Raw genomic sequence first — 17,825 nt, forward strand, 5'->3', positions numbered from 1 at the left:
TAAACAAAAAAACCAAACAAAAAACCCAAAGCTAAAAAAAAAAACCACCCAGAAGGTGATTCCATCATTACTAGTTTTCTACTTTATCTCCAAATTCCAGTTCCAATGCTGAGGAGCATACAGTGCTATTTTTAGTGCTATGTGAGTGTTCAAATCAATCTGTTCTATATATACTCAGCTATTTACCTTACTACTCTTGCATGTTTAATAAACATGCATAGACAATCACTGTGTCATATTATACAGAAATATCATAAAATTATAAAATGGTTTTGGTGGCAAGGGACTTTTAAGACTATCTAATTCCAACCTCCCTGCTATAAGCAGGGATGCCACACACTAGATCAAGTTGTTCAAAACCACCCAACCTGGCCTTGAGCACTTGGCTTTGAGTTGAGGATGGGGCATCCAAAACTTTCCTGGGCAACCTGTTCCTGGGTCTCCCCACCCTTCACAATAAAGAACTTCTTCCTGACAGCCCCATCTAAATCTATGCTCTTTTAGTTTAAAGCTGTCACTCCACATTTCTTATCTTTCCTTTTCTATATATTGAAAGGCTGCAGTAAGGTCTCATAAGAGCCTTCTCCAGGCTGAACAACTCCAATGGTCTCAGTCTGTCTTCACAGGAAAGGTGCTCCAGTCCTCTGACCACCTTTGTGGCCTTCCTTTGGACCCACTCTAACATGTTCGTGTCTTTCTTGTATTGAGAACTTCAGAGCTGGATGGAGCATTTCAAGGTGGAGCTTCACCAGAGCAGAATAAAGGGGCAGAATCACTTCCATCAAGCATGTTGGCCACCTATTTTGATTCAGCCTGGGATATAGTTGGATTTCCATGCTGCAAGCACACACTGCTCACTTATTAACAATTTCTCATCCACCAGTACCTCCAAATCCCTCTTTGCAATGCTACTTTTGATCCATTCACCATCCAGCCCCTAATGGCAATGGATATTGCTATGACACAGGTGCAGGACCTCATACTGGTCTTGCTGAACTTCATTAGGTTTTCATGGACCCACTCCTCCAGCCAGCTGAGGCACCCCTGGATGGCATTTCTTCCCTCAAGTGAATCAGTTGCACCACTCATCCACAGACTTGCCGAGGGTGCATTTAATCCTATTGTCTCTGTTACTGATGAAGATACTCAATAGCATTGTCCCAGTATAGACCTTTGGGAGACATAACTTCTTACTGGATTCCACCAGTAATCAATGTGGCCCTTGGTTTCAAAACCTAGATTACAATCTGTATAAAAAGCATTGTATGATATCGTTGTCCCATGGTATAGAAGCTGGAGCTGATGATCCCAGAAACCATCTTCTGTCAGTTGTTTCTAAAAGAAACTCCAGGGTGCAAATTAAGTCATGGAGATACCAGGAAGACACAAGATTTTGCTGTTACACAGAGCCATTCCTTTTATATGAAAACTGAGGGAGATACCTGCTGAAGAACAGGTAAAGGGATATTTATTAACAGATACAGATGGTCTTCCTTTCCCATCAACTACTGAGTTGCCCAAACAAAACAAACGGTGGTCTTGTGGTTAAAAATGAAGATACAGTGTGTTTTGAACCATGACAGGAAGAGGACAACTTCTTGCCTGCAATTCATTTGCACTGGAATCAGGCTCTCAAAAGCTTTACTGTTGTTAGGGGAAAAAAAATCCCCAAAAAAACAACAACACTGAGTTATTATGAACTTTTAAGAGTTTAGAGTTCCATGTAGAAATAGATATAAGAGATATAACATCATTACCTGTTGTTCAGTACAGTAGATTTAAATTATATAAGTCACAGTGATAAAACATTTTCAAGCTTAAACACTGAGATAGTAAAATTTGCACTCCAGTTTTTTGAATTGGAGATGACTAAACTTTAAATGAGTCTTCTGTGAAAAAACAGTGTGATTATTTGTTATTTCACGTTTACTTATTGCTCATGATGTTATGATTCAGTGAACTCCCATTATCCATGAAATCTGTATAATGTTGAAATTACACTATTTTAACCATTCTCTGTTACTGTTCTACAATACTTTGTGTAATGTTGCATTCAAATTAATTTTCTACAAAATCAATTATATTTCTGGAAGCATTACTTAGATAATAACAGTGCATGGGTCCTAAGATTTAAGGCAATCATGACTTATATTTTTATAAAATTGTTTCACTATCCTCCCAAAGCTTTTAAAAAAGCCAATGAACTTAGGTAGAAGCTTTAAAATTATTTAATTACACTGCCACCTGAAAGTAAATTTAATGACCTGAAAAGTTTTCGTGTTTGCTATTTTATTTTTGAGTAATATTTGAAAAAGACTTCCTATTTCCATTTCTCACTTGGGTTCTTAAGAAATTCACATATTGGTGGAGCTCATTTGAGTTTACCTACTTTTAGATACTTTAGGTCAGTCATACTGAAATACATAACTAAATATTGGTATAACAAAATAATGGATACATCATTTTGAATTCAAATGGAAGCAAGGATTATTTATGTTCATTAGAGAATCCACTATTTTTCATTTGATTTTGATTCCACTATTCACAGTAGGTCTCTATCTTTAATAGAGAACACACCCTAATATCAGTGATGTAATGGATTTGTTAAGATTAGATTTACCAGTAACATCTCATGGCAAAGAAGTTTATGCAACCTAATTTATTTTTCCTAGATCAACTGAGAAACAGTTAACTACACTGGGTTTAGGATTTCAGAATACTCTCCCTTGAATAGATGCATAGAGAGTTGTGGAAAATCCTACAACAAAATCTAGACAAACTCTCATTGAAGTCTGGTTAAATTTCCAGACAGTAGGTGTTAAATTCAATCTACACTACTGGATTTTTTTAAAGAAGATACAGTTTCCAATCTGGAAACTTACTGAAATGTTGACCATCAGCTTCAATTAACTGACATAACCAGACCATCAATCTGGGTTTGACTGGTAACTTCATTAGTTGCTCCTGCTTATCACTTGTGTTTCAGTACGGAAAACACACCTTCTATCTTTATAAAAGGGAAGAATTTTAAACTGAGTTCTTTGCTTCCTTCCTTCCTTGTGTTTCAAAATTAAGAGAGAATTGGTAGGAAGAATGTACACTATAATGTCAGCAGAGCCTAAGTATCATAACACAGGTCTTAGGAGCCTACATAACTGATAGATTTCCATGCTAAAATTGTGCAGATATTTCACCAAGACAGGAGAAATGTGGGGAAGCATTTTTCTTCCACCTAAGAGTATAAAATCAGTGAGAGCCTAAAAAGAAAACTGGAGGAAAGAAAACTCTGCTTAACCAGAGGTTGGACTGCTCAGCTAAGAGTACTTTCATGTACAGCCATAAACCCTGACAAGACGAAGGCAGAAATTTTTATCTGAATCCCAAGAGCTGAAAAGTAAGCTGAGGAGCGCTGACAGCTCTAAGAATGAGAATTGCATTATGCCCTGATTTTCCTCAGAGAATAAAGAGTAGATCTGTTTCCTGAAACTCCCAAGACTTAAAGTGAAACGGTTTATTCCTGCCTTCTAATATAAAGGCTTTATTTTTCCTTCACATTTGTTATCATAAATGATACAAGACAGAAGGTTTGATCAGAGTCTGAGAACATGATCAAGAATCTGACAGTATGTGGCTACATCAAAGGAACGACACAGCGCTTCACAGACTACCACAGGGCTCCATCTGCACATTCAGCTGTCAGGTTGGGATTCTAGAAGGAAATCCCACCATTTAAACTCACTTACACTTCTGATGCACGATCACAATCTGAGGACAAAGCATGGGCCATTCATTTGCTTCAGTTTTTAATACTATATTGTGCATTTCCAGGAAACACACATCACATACTCCAAACATAAATTGCTGTTTTCTGTTCTTGAGAAAGATCATGGTTTTATCATGCTGAAGAATTTTATCTGGAATTATGAATGAGAAAGATAGCAAGTAAGCAGTTAAAGTGTTCAAGATGTAGGGATTTCTTTCTGTATTTCTCTTAAATATAAGAGTCCAATATAGCCAAAGTTATAATTAGACTCTGCCCAAGCTATCATCCATAGTTATCTTTTGGACTTTTTTTGTTCTTCTGTTTATCTAAATGGATCCTTATTGTCTGCTGAAAATACACCTTCAAGGTTAGTATGGCTTTGATTATGAATTATCCTTAAGGCCTTCAGATCCATTTTCATTTTTCTTCTGAAAAATTCTCAATACAAACCTTTTCTAGAGAAAATAAGAGATTAACAAATATTTCTGTATTTCTGTTGTGTATTTTGGAGTACCTCAGGGTTAGCAGTTGAACACAAATATCTGTGGCTACTTCAGAAAATTAGCAAGCAGAGAAGGAGAAATAAATTTTATGCTGAATTATAACTTAATTTTCTAATCTTTTTTTCTTTGGGTTTTTTTTTTTTTTTTGTTGTAGGTTTTTATTTTTATATATAGTCCAATTATCACCTAACATGAACAAGAAAATTTTCAAAAGGCACAGCTGGCTTCTGATGTTCACTAACTTGCAGCGTGAGTTAAAAGCCAGACATCAATAGGCTCCATCTCACTTTTCTGCTTTAATGTTGTTTGCTTCCTTTTCTTCTCCTCCTCTCTTTCCTGCTGTGCATTATGAAGAGCAAACAAAATGCTGAGAAAACAGAAAAAAATAAAATCCCTCCATCCCTCGGTTTCCCCCTCAAAATCCTCTCCTCAGCTTGTGTGCTCTATCTCAGTGTACTGTGATAGATCTAGAGATGAGAATTTCCCTTCTTGGAACATGGCTGTGGCTTATTCTAATGCCAGACGAGGCAAATGTGCCACAAATTGCTAGTTCCAAAGAAATTAAGTTATTATTTCAACTTCGACTTCAGTTTTATATGAGCCTTTTATTCTTTGTATCAGTTGCTTGCCTCGTTCCTGAAAAAAATGTCATGAGTTCTCTGAAGTAGAGTCAGTAATTGCATCCTATGTATGACACTCATGCATATTGTTCTAGTCACTATATAACTCCGAAGAGTTCAGCTATTATCACAATCAGTGTGGATGCTAAACTATTAAACAGGTCCCTGTTCATAAGGTATTTTTATTCAATTACATGTAAATTGCTACAAATTGGAATAAACATGGTTCAGTGATGCAAAAATCCCAGAAATTTTCAAAGCTGTTATTTTCTTTGTCTGAATTTTACACTTCACATAATGGTACCCTCGATTTTCATAACTAACCTGTCACACTTTGAATTATTGCTTATTCACAACATTATTATGACACCAGATATATTACTATTCCTTCTCCTTGAATTTAGGTCCCAGTGTCAACGCAAAATGGAAACGTCATTATACTACAACTGGTGCAATAATTGCAGGAAAAGTCACATCTGCTTCAAAGTTCATGGATAATATAAAGTGAAAAGGAAGAATTTGCACCAGAGAAACTTTTCTGATCACTTGGACATCTCATTCCCTTCTCATTAATCAATGTGTCAGGCACAGTATGAAAGAATGGTAATTAGATCAAGATATTTTATAAATAGAACATATTCTATGCATGGAATTCTAAATTAAACCCTTGTCACATATTTCATATTGGTATAATAAGAATGTTTATATATCTGTGTGCATAGATATACACATACATATATGTGAGATATACACATACATATATGTGCTATCTGCGTACTTTCTATACATTAAAATATCTTCTCTCATATTTTGCTGACAACTGAGAGGAAAAAATAGATCTTTATGGTAACAGTATGAAACAGCAACCAAGCCTCTTTTTTATTACAGCCTCATAAGAACTCTGGAACCCAACCTTGTCTTGCAAACTGAAGACAGTCAGCTCTGTCTGGTACAGTGTGGCCTGGAACCCCCAAACCTTACTGAGTAGCAGCATCACAATAGCCAGGTTTAATCTCATATCTTTTAACTGCAAACTGATTGGTATCATTCAATACTTATAGAGTATTGAAAAATAGTAACAATTCATGCTTAACATAAGTAAGCACATAAACAGTGCTAATGCTTAGAATGTACTGTATCCCATGTCTCATTGAATGAACACAGGGCAAACAAATATTTTAAATGGATATATTGCAAAGATATTTCAAACACATTTAAGAACACCAACAACAGAGACTTGCTATCCTTCTTTTACAAATTCTTATGAAAAAAGGAATTGTTATGAACATACTTTTAGTACTTACCACTGTGTTGTATTTTTGAGAAGGCTTCAGCATTCCCCCATAGACGGCAGCATGATGACATTTTAGTTACAGCAGAAATTTTTCCTGTTAGGAAAAAATACAGAGTGCTCTTAAGTAAATGAAGACAAGAAATGCAAATTTATTAGTCAAAAATGGTAAAAAAAGCGGTTGCTTAGTAAATCACCTGTAACGCTATTTTTTAAGATTACAAAATGATAAATCGCAATATTAATAACCACACAATAAATACATTAAGTATACTGTATTGATTTCTGTCAAAAAATTATTAGCAATTTTTTTTCTTTGTAGATTGAACACTGCTACAAAGACAGAATTGTCTTTAAACCTGTATACCACAAAGCAGACATTTTGAGAAGCTGCTAAGACAAGTAAATACTTTGAAATCCAAGATACAGAAGAAATTATGACAAACACTTTGGTTTTAACTATTTCTCTAAACATATATTATGCACAGCCAAATATAAAATTTCAATATCCAAATATATAATAATATATTCAATTTAATTTAAATACAAATAATCACATTTTAAAAGCCATTTTACTATTTTTTATTCTTTCCTATATGTAATTGAAAACTGCAGTTTATACTTCAAATGACATGTCAATGGATAGACTATTTCTGAATAATCTATCCATGTAAGATTTACTATTTAGACAGATTAAATTCCAGTATTTACCAACAATCTGTTCTGTCAAGAGTATCTTGAGACACTGTCATTTAAAACCCAAACCTTAACAGTGTTAAGAAAGGTATTTCATGTAATTTTAATATTTTCAAGAATTTAATATCTTCAATACTTCTCTTCCCTCCAAAGCCAACAGACTTTATGGGATTTACTTATCCCCTGTACACATTTTGCAGGGGAAACATGCAATCTATTTTTCTCTGTATCGCTCTTAAAGGCACTTCTTATAATTTATTCTTTTTTTGATTAAGTTGATCAGCACACAGATTGTAAATTCAGCAATTTTACTCACAATGAATACTTCCTCATGAATGGTTTGACTCTCTACAACCAAACCACTCCCTGCAAGTGCAATCTATTATAACAGCTGCAAACACAGGCCTCAGTTCAGTGTAAACACCGTGATTATCTTTGTAAATTGGAAATAAGTACCAGTGGATGGCTATGTGAACACACATCTGAAAGGAACAAATTCTAAAATATGAATAAGGAATGTGTGAAACACCCTACATAAACTATCAAAGTGTCCATCTGGACACTTGCTGCAGGGGAAGGCTGGCAACACTGCAGCTTTTCATACACACCCATAGAGGAATCAGATGTTGAAGTTTAGGACAATCTTTATTCAAAGCTATGGTAATGCCTTAAATCTATCCATATGACAGTGGCACTTTTACTGGAGATTTCACTGCTCACGTAGACTGACAACCATTCCAGTTCTCCAACAGTAGTATGTGATTAAACCTAGGATATAAGAAATAAGGAAAGATTTAAGGAATGGCTGTCAATGGCAGTGAAAATCCACTAAGGCTAACACAGCTTCCCTTCTCAGTTATTATAAATCTGCATTTCTTTATTTCAGCATCCTTTATAGCTTAATTACTGCTACAGGAAGAGAAGAGAAAAGAGAGGAGATGAGAGAAGAGAGGAGAACTCAGCTTTACTGTTAACCACAGGGATTGCATTTACTGTCTCTCCATGGTACCAAAATAGTCTCCAGCTTTAGAGCACAAAAATGAATTAAGAAGGTACTATTTGTGAACCAGGTTTTCCAAGTTTACCCCTGTACCTATGTGTCTATCCTTTTCACCTTCACTTTATCTTACACTGTCTTCTAGTTGTCCTTGGCAGACTGAATTTGATTGTAGGTGACTAGGGTTATAATTTAAATTTAAAGTATTTTAGTAAATCAAAATGTCCCTTTGAAGATCGTGTTTAGACTTTATCCCTGCAATAGTCAATTGCTTTCAAAGAAGCAACAGCAAATACTGCATTTCCTTCTATCAAGAAGCATAGGCACACATTAGAAGACCAGCACTTACACAAAATATAGGCATTGTCTACACACTTTTTTCTTTTTAAAGAGCTATTTTTTCTTAATATCTTTGATTTCCTCATAATTGAACTGATTTCCTCATAATTACAAAATTTTAATAGAAATATTATGGGAACCTGGCAGTCCCTCTAAGCATATTTTTCTGAAATATGTAATGGATTTGATTACCATTCCACAGACACATTTCTAACTAAACCCTAATGGTGCTATAATGGCCCTGGTTTAAATGTTACCCAGTTTAAGCTTACTTATTTGAGTAATTTCTCAGAATTACCACAGCTGTCTATGATTTTATAGGTGATACTACAAGAACCCAGTTATACTGACATTCTGTCACTATGTGCAGTTATCTTAGTCTACTTGAGAAAGAAAATCTCTGTCTCATTTAAAAAACCTGTTTTGTTTTGAACATGATGACCCACTTTCTCCAGCTATTCCCAAAACCCCTGCCAGATCCTGGCAATACCTAAATATAAGCGAAAAACATTGTTTTAGTATTTGATGCTCAAATTTATTCAACACAATTACTGGACTATTTTAATTAACTTCTGTTTGAGCAGATAGATTCATGAAGTCCCTTTAAGAAAATGTACCCTTTGCATTCAATTTTAGCATCTTTAAACACATCTTTAAACCTGTAACCTTTACAGTGTTTATACCCTTTTCACTTTCAATTCAGTTTCATAACAGGTACTTTATTTTGAAAATTTTTGCAATAAGCTCTCACTGTTAAATTGAAAAAATCTTATCTAGTGACATATTTCACATCAATTAAATTTTTGACTCTTTTTATCTATAAAAAGAAAATCAGTGATCTATAAAAAGAAAATCAGTGATTAAACAATGGGTGATAGAATATGCTGAATTGGAAGGGACCCATCAGGATCATCAAGTCCATCTCCTGGTCCCACGCAGGACACCCCAAGAATCACACCGTGTGCCTGAGAGCATGGGTAAATGCATGCAGGAAGTTCTGTGATACTCCCTCACAATCAATAGTCCAGAGCTCAGAATATCAAGTAAGCAGATGTTGCTTATTTCAACTCTTTATTGCTTGGGAGGATGGCGCTGTTCAGAAGAGGAAAGCTAGCCAGAGGTAGATCTCACAGCAGGAAACAGACACAGACCAGCTAGAGGTAAATCAGAGATATGTAAATGAAGTAATTTTTTCCCCTGAATAAAGTAAATGAAAGCAAAATAACTAAATCTGACCATAGACTTCCTTTGTACTTTAGTGGAGGGGAAAAAAGGCATCCTGAATTGTAGAAGACTTATAATTTTCATGAGTCAGAGTGTGGGCTTCAAGTTAGAGAATGAACAACCCACCCTTCAACTATACCAGCTGAGCTAATGTTGATTTTGATTTATCCTAGAAATGAGTGGTGGTATCTTAATTTCTTTACTCGAACTAAATATAATTAAGTATCAAACAATGTGAAGGCAGTAAAATGTAATTTTCCTTTGCTGAATAGGCAGTAACTCTCTCTTTGCCTAAAGGGAGGAAATTCATCCAGAAAAAACCTCCCATTTTGCAGACCCATTTTGCAACTTTAATCAAAAGCACCACACCAGAAGATAGGAAGCCTCTCATCCACACACTCTCTCTTAATGTACATATTCTGAGTTACAGTCCTTGTCTTCAAGCATATCAGAAAGAGATGTGAAACTTGTGTTTCTTCTTTCTGCCTCTGACAATCCTCATGATTCTCTGCTCATCTATTTCTGTTTTAAATAATTGAACCTCTGAACCTTTCTGTACCTCTAGTCTTGATTTCTGCCTACCTCCTGAGGATGCCCTTGTGGTAACAATAATCAGAAAATGCAGGGAGAAAAGATTGACACTCCTCTGAAGCCAGAGGTGAGGGACTATATCTTCAGCCACAAATAACTAAAATATCCCACAAAACAGGTGGGTGGCCTCAGAAAGAAACTACAAGAAAAAGAAAGATTAGGATTGTATGAATCTTGGCAAGGTCTAAGGGCAGGAAAAAGTCTAGCAGAGACCAAAGATGAACAGAGGAAGTAGGCAGAACAGCCTAACACAGACAATAAACAGAGACTGCTCTTCAGAGAAAATGGGCTGCTACCAAAGACACAACAGCAGCAGCAAAGGAGCAGTAACACAGAAATGGAAAGGCTGAGGCCACCTCCACAGATGGAGAGGAGAAATGAAGCTGTGTGTAAGGCATGATGGCAGCTCAGAACAAGTTATGTGAATTTGCAATGATGTTTATTTTTCCCATAAAGTACTAACATTTCTTGAGAAATCATCTTGCCTTCAAAATTACTTGGATAGGATTAATACAACTAGCAAAACAGATTAATTTCTCATGTCGGCTACATCAGAAACATCCTGAACCACCTATGGAAAAACAAGATATCATGTGGGGTATAGAAGATAAAAAAGATTAAAAATTCCTCCTTCATGAGGAGAATAAATTAAGCTAAATAATTGAATAGAATATAATACACTTTTCATTACAAAACAAAGGACGAAAGGATGACAATATTGGTGCAATGAGATTCCAAACAAACCTAATAATTAATACTACAGGTCAAAACCCAAAAAGTTGCAAGAAAAAAATAAACCATGCTGAGGAGAAAAAAAAAACCCAAACCAAAACAAACCAAGGCTAAAAACAACTAAAAAAAAAAAAAAAGCGAAAACAAACCCAAAATACAACAAGCAGCCTGGAAACAAACATGTTAGACTCACTTTGAATCAAAATAAAACAAATATTCTGAAGAATTTGCAAACTGCTATGAGAAGTCAGGAAGAATTAGACTCATGAAGCCTAGGCCCAAAACAGCAACACAGACCAGAGAAATGCTGAAGATGCAGAAGAGAGTAATTTGCCGTGTTAAGAAATCCTGAATGGCAAATGGAACGATAAATCCCCTAAGGGGAACTCTAAGAAAGTAACAATGCCAAAAAAAGCATGTAGAACAAGGCACAGAAAAACCAGAGGACATAAGAAATGTTAAGTCTAAGGTCAAAGAGAAGGGGAGAGTGCCAGCCCTGTGTCGAAAGAAAAGGTTGAATCTCAAGCCATGGATAAGAGAAAGGCCAAGCCTGAGATTAAGGAGGAGGAGGAAAAGGAGGACAAGATACAGCTAAAGAAGAAAGACAGCAGAAAGCAGAGGGGAAAAGATCAATCTGAATTAAAAAAAAAAAAAAAAAAAGGCTAAGGACAAAACTGAAGTCAAAGAAACAAAATCCAAAGAGAGCTTCAAGACCATGCTGAGACATATTGAAATTAAAGTTCAGATGGAACAGCAAGAGTTCCACATAATAGCCCTCAAACCTGTCAAGGTACAGTATTCAGAGATTGCAGATAGGGAGTAAGATGAATAGGAGACAGAATAATCCACCCAGTGGCATGGAGTTCAGATCATCTTTTGGTCCTCACTTCAAGTAAATAGTTAAGTCTCCTTGGACCTTTTAATATTATTTCTGTTTCTGAAACTAACAGCAAGAAATGTATGAAAAGGCACTTAAACAGCTATTACAGCAAGGCTCTTGCTCTGCTGGAGGTAATGCTAATTATCTCTGTCACTCAAAGTTATTACTAGTAAAGCAATTACCTTTGATGAAATTATATATGCCTCTCTATGTACGAGCAAACTGGTCAATATACCTTTCATCCTTATGATTTTTTAAGACCCTAGTGAGTCAGGAAAAAATTCTCCAAAAATTTTCACAGCCAGAAAGACTGGAATAAGTAAAAATTCATTAAATAAAAAAACTTGTATGTGAAAACTCTCTCAGAAGTGGACTTTTTATCTTTCCATAAATGATGTGTCAGATACTATCATTGCTGGTTAAGCCACTGGGCTGGTTTTCACACACTCCATAAAAATGCAGTGTAAGGTAACAGAAATTGCAATCCCAGGTATCAAGGTGAAATCAGTGCATCACAATCTGTCTGCACTTAGGGAATTGCCTATCTAGCTGCATAAATTTCCATTCCTTCACTATTGAAACACCTTTCAGGTGGACAAAACATGCACGGGGAGGCTATTCCAGTTCAGTGTCGATGTAACTGGAAGATGCCAAGAATAGAAAGCACGAGGGCCCAACTGGCAGCAACAGAGGTTCAAGACCTTCTTCTCTTGAAAACTGAGCTCTTACTCATTTTCACCTCTATGGTGTTTACCAGTTCTCCTGAATGAACCTAAAATGTCACTAAGACTTTCTGCAGAATGTGACCCATCTATACTGCCTCTCCAGAATAAAAATTTTCAGAAAGCCTTTCAATGTAGAACATCCCTGAGGACATCACCAGTCCTGACCTGCCCAGGACCCAGGACCCTCCATCAGCTCCAGCCTGGAGGTGCCACAGCAGGGCTGGTCCCCAGCTGCCCACAGCCCTGCCCGGCCGTGGCCCTGCTGAGCCGGGCACACTCCCCACAGCCCTGCTGGGACACAGCCACACTGAGCCAGGCACAGCTCCCCACAGCCCTGCCATGGCCACACTGAGCCGGGCACAGCTCCCCACAGCCCTGCTGGGACACAGCCACACTGAGCCAGGCACAGCTCCCCACAGCCCTGCTGGGACACAGCCACACTGAGCCAGGCACAGCTCCCCACAGCCCTGCCATGGCCACACTGAGCCAGGCACACTCCCCAGGGCCCTGCTGGGACACAGCCACACTGAGCCGGGCACAGCTCCCCAGAGCCCTGCTGGGACACAGCCACACTGAGCCAGGCACAGCTCCCCACAGCCCTGCCTGGACACAGCCACACTGAGCCTGGCACAGCTCCCCACAGCCCTGCTATGGCCACACTGAGCCAGGCACACTCCCCAGGGCCCTGCTGGGACACAGCCACACTGAGCCGGGCACAGCTCCCCAGAGCCCTGCTGGGACACAGCCACACTGAGCCGGGCACAGCTCCCCACAGCCCTGCCATGGCCACACTGAGCCGGGCACAGCTCCCCACAGCCCTGCCATGGCCACACTGAGCCAGGCACAGCTCCCCACAGCCCTGCCATGGCCACACTGAGCCGGGCACAGCTCCCCACAGCCCTGCCTGGACACGGCCTCACTAAGCCGGGCGCACTAAGTTGGCCGATGGCCCAGCCCGGCCTCAACCCGCCAGAGAAGCTCCCAATGCCCAGGGCTGAAGCTGCCCCGGTGCCCTCGGCTGTGCTGCTCCTGACCAGGGGTACAGGTCCTGGCTGACAGGCCCTGCCCTGCTGCTCTCCATGCAGAGCCTCTAACATTTCTGTACCCTGTGATGCCATGACACAATGTTACCAATGTGAATGAAATGTTCACCTGGCAAAAAAGCCCAACAGTGATGGGACCCACGATGACTGACAAGTGAGGAGCATATCCTTCTTCCAGCAGGATATTCCATCCATAACATAATCACCAAAATCTGCATCTTCTAAGCCCATAATATATCTTTCCTCAGTCACCATCATGACAACTATGTGGATTAAAAAAAACACATGACGATAAACCCACACCAAACACTGAAGCAGAATAAACTCACACAATCTCTTAAGAAAGGAAACTAATTACCACTGTTTTTAATAACATTCCTCTATTTCCTGTTTCTCTGCCCAGACAACCATCTTTGAAATACATCTAAGCATTAAATTCCTTAACTCCAAGTACTCAAAATTACAGACTCCACAGAGACCTGAGTCTTACTCTTGTCTCTATTCCTCTTCTCTAGAGAAGCTTTAATTTTTATTATAACCTATCTTCACGTTTTTTTTTTTACATGATTGAGCCACCTTCTCAGCACTTACGCCTGCCACAGAGGTACTGCCTCTCAGATTGTCTAACTGGTAGATAAATCTGTTGTTAGACATAGAAAGGGGTTCTATATATATTTCCTTAGGTGGTAATGCTCAGAACATTTGTTGCTAGCTGTCAGTGTAAAGTTCACTACTTTGGTTTTGACCCCCTTAGGAAATGGTCTTCTGCATCCAGAAGTTCAACATTTTATCTAAGTATATTTTTTATTAAAATGAGTGATGGTAACTCTTTTTACAAACCTTGCTAAACTTTGAGATTACCTAACTGAATTTTTAACATAAGAACATGTCCTAAAATTTAGTAATCACAAATGAAATAAAGTAAGAATGGCTATCTTCCTAGTAGAAAGCATTATCTAAAGAAAGAAAAATGAGGTTAAATCATTCTGCAATTTGCATTAAATCATCAGGTAAAAATAAATGTCCAAACCACAATGATTGTATGGAAGTGTCACCACTAGACTACAGTCTTAGATCATTTAGACATTTACCCTTTTGTTTACCTTGATATTATATCTCCTTCCCTGTCACTGTCCATTCTCCTTCCAGAATGTACTTAATAATTTGTTTATTCTGAGCAGTATTTAACTTTGTAGAGATTATGATCAGAAGCTATTATATCAGAAGATTATGATCACAACCACATTCTACACTGACCTATGGACTAAAACCCACACAATTTAAGCTACAAAAATTGTGTTTTTACAACCTCCTTACTAGTCTCAAAATGACTGGTGAGGAATAATTGATCTATTATATTTAAAAAAAGAATGAACAGTATTTTCACAAGAAGCAACTTGTGATGAAGCTGGGGAGTAGAGAGAAACAAACACTAAGTATAACAGCAGTCTGATAAGATGTTTTTTTTTAAACAATCAGTGTGATTAGAAGCATTCAAATATTGATTGAACAGATTTTTCTATAAACCTCATCTTTTCTCAGTTCAAAATGTGCTGGTTCAGGTGTTGAATGGTGCTCAGTAACAGCACCAGAAGCAATGGGCACAAACAAACACATGAATTTTCCTCTGAATAGCAAGAAATGCTTTTCAGTTATAAGGGTGATCAAACACTGACACAGGTTACTTCTGAGAGCTTGTAGGACCCCCCTCCTTGGAGATATTCAAACATTGTCTGGACACAGTCCTGGACAATCAGCTGTAGGTGTCTCTGCTTGAGAGAATTTGAGAAAATTATCTCCACAGGTCCCTTCAAAACTCAGTCAGTCATTCTGTTCTTCCATAAATACATATACGTTTTTCAAGAAAGACAGGATATGCTACCAACATGACTGACTCAAGCTAGACGCCAGTTGCAAAGGTTATAGCAGATGTTCAGTGTTTGGTTATGTCTAATTCATGCCAGTGATTCACTTCATCAATTACTCAGATCATTATTGCTCCTTACAGAGCAGCGTCATTCAATATTAGCAACTAAAGAACAGCTTGAACTACAATCTCTGACAACTCAAGGGAATATCTTTTATGAAAACTGAGCAAAAGCCTGATTCAAGTCAAGTAGAACAAGGATTTCTACAGTACTATATCCCCAGGTGTTGTCCTATCTTCAACAGACAAGGGAAGAAATTTTAAGTCTTTCCTAATTGGTTTAAATCATCATACAGAATCACCTGCGTACAAATGGAAAGCCACAGAGTCAAAACAAGAGAAAAGAAACAACTCCATCTTCTTCCAGCACCACAGAAAACGTAGTGATATGAAATGGGATGTGGGCACCCTTACACCTCTTTTAGCCACCCTGACAAGAAGAGAAAAAATACTTAAGCTTCTATTCTGCAACCACAACCTTGTGAGCAAACACAAACACATCTGACACCCACAAGAACTGCACATGCTGTTTATGAGAGCCCTCTGGGCTTGCATCTTAATTGCTCCACCTCTACTGCCTTCATTCCTACAGTTGTCTATATCACAAGGCCTCCTAATAAAAATACAATTACCTTCCTTTTTGTGTGTGGAACTGGTTCCTTTTCAACAGATAAAATAACTCTAAGTAGGAGTAAACAGAAAGAGAGGTGTGAAAGTAGCTACGGAGCTGTTCCTGATCATGGCTCAACCTGGGTCTTTAGCTGAGTCTGCCCCAACTGTTTCAAATCCTGCTCCAGGTTCACAGTCTAAGTACAGGCAGAATTTAGTAACAAAGAACAACAAGAAAAATTTGCAGAGAACTTACATCTAAGGTTCCAATTCTTCGTCCCTCAAATCCAATGAGGAGAAAAGTCTTTCACTGGAAATATTTCTTCTCTAATTAAATTCCATTCTGACTTAGCTGTATTTAAAACTATCAGTTTTCCCTTCTCAAGGAAGTTTTGGCAGTTTACCAAAATGAAAATACATATAAAAAGCAAATATTTTAAAATGTATTTCCTTTTTTAAGGATAAAATGTAACAGAACAGCAATGGTGGCAGCCACTACCACCCCTACTATTATGTTGGGAGTGCAAGAGAAGCCTACAAGAGAAGGATGCTCTCTTGAGAGGAACCTCATGATCAACCCAATTCCTGATCTCTAGAAGAAAAAGAGGCAGTGACACGGGTTGAAATGGATTTTTCTGGACAGAAAACTAAACTAAGTTCCCTTTACAACTCATGGCACTGGCAGTACAACCTCCCCCTTCACTACCAGATTACTTTACTGTCAGCTGAACGCTGTGAAGTCCTGTAGCTCAAGCAGCAATAGGCCATATTCAGTCTTGAAATTTTGACTTAGGGTGTTTTACAGAAGGTGTGGTAAATGTATTTGGTATTGTGAGAGTTCTGCTTTTTGGTTTTTTTTCTTTTCCTGCAACTTCAAATAGTCTGTGAAGACCACAGAAAAAATCAACAGAAAACCAAAGTCATAGCATATATAAAAGGTAAGAATGTGGCCCAAAATACTTTTGATTAAGGCATTGAAGACATTCGTGAAACAAATGCAGTTTGTTTAATGCTTCTACTAGGAATTCAGTCAAATGCAAGAAGTTAAATTCATTAATTACAATCTAATCATTCATTATAGTTTTATTGTGCTGAATGAACCATGTACCAAATGTTAGATAAAGGTTAAGAGTTATGAGAGGTCACTGGAATACCCACAAGGGAAGCATTAACGCATGACAATGGATTATCTCAATCCTCAGCTAATCAACCACTCTATGTTCTAACTGAATCCATTGTATTTAGAATCATCTAAAATTAGCAATGGACAGTGTAGAATAATTACTTGAACAAGCAAATAACAAACACAATACTAAGAACCCTCACATTTCCCCAAAGCAGGAAATCAAGATGTTGGTACATTTATTTTAACTCCATTACATGAACTGAGTAAGTTCCCTAAAATGTTTCCAGTATCTTGGAATATTTGCTGAAGATTCTAAAGCTTCCCAAAAGTCAAATAAATCATCTCTTGTCTCTCATCAGAAGGAGAAATGGAAAGATTTCTCTCACTGTCGGACTATATATAGAGTCATTGTTCTGTATTTAGAACATTCTGTTTTCAGCTACGTCTTACTTGCTCTAGGCTGTCAGTCATCTTTAGATCTCCTGCCTGCAAAAGCAATAGGTTATATCATATGCTGTTGATTACAGGTCATAACAACCCCAAATTTATGATTGTCATGAGTACAATATCTCTACTCTTTCCATTTGTCTGGTTGAGAAGTCAATTGCTTTTCTCTACCCTGCTGTTACTTGGAAGAATAAAGATATTCATGAGTGAATGAGTTATGAATATGTTGGCCTTTTACTATTTCAGTGTTAAAAATTGAAGAAGACTACAGTTGTTTTGAGCAAAAACTAAGAGATCGATCCAGAGCCCTTT

At 37.7% G+C, this 17,825-nt stretch overlaps 2 protein-coding genes across 3 annotated transcripts in view; both read right to left on the minus strand.

Annotated features, from left to right (window-relative positions):
- NLGN4X (neuroligin 4 X-linked) overlaps nucleotides 1-17,825 on the minus strand; it is a 164,437-nt gene that overhangs the window by 127,955 nt on the left and 18,657 nt on the right. For both annotated transcript variants that reach the window (XM_038127835.1, XM_038127826.1), the window contains exon 2: nucleotides 6,191-6,274. The gene's annotated coding sequence lies outside the window, so the exon portion shown is untranslated. The remainder of the gene's footprint in view (nucleotides 1-6,190; nucleotides 6,275-17,825) is intronic.
- The window catches only part of LOC119697284 (protein bric-a-brac 2-like), a 28,952-nt gene continuing 18,241 nt past the window's right edge, over nucleotides 7,115-17,825 (minus strand). Inside the window, exon 2 of the mRNA XM_038127847.1 lies at nucleotides 7,115-7,641. Within this exon, the coding sequence (XP_037983775.1) occupies nucleotides 7,590-7,641 (52 nt within the window). The 3' untranslated portion in view covers nucleotides 7,115-7,589. The remainder of the gene's footprint in view (nucleotides 7,642-17,825) is intronic.

Source organism: Motacilla alba, chromosome 1 (genome assembly GCF_015832195.1).
Source record: "Motacilla alba alba isolate MOTALB_02 chromosome 1, Motacilla_alba_V1.0_pri, whole genome shotgun sequence".
Lineage (NCBI taxonomy): Eukaryota > Metazoa > Chordata > Aves > Passeriformes > Motacillidae > Motacilla > Motacilla alba.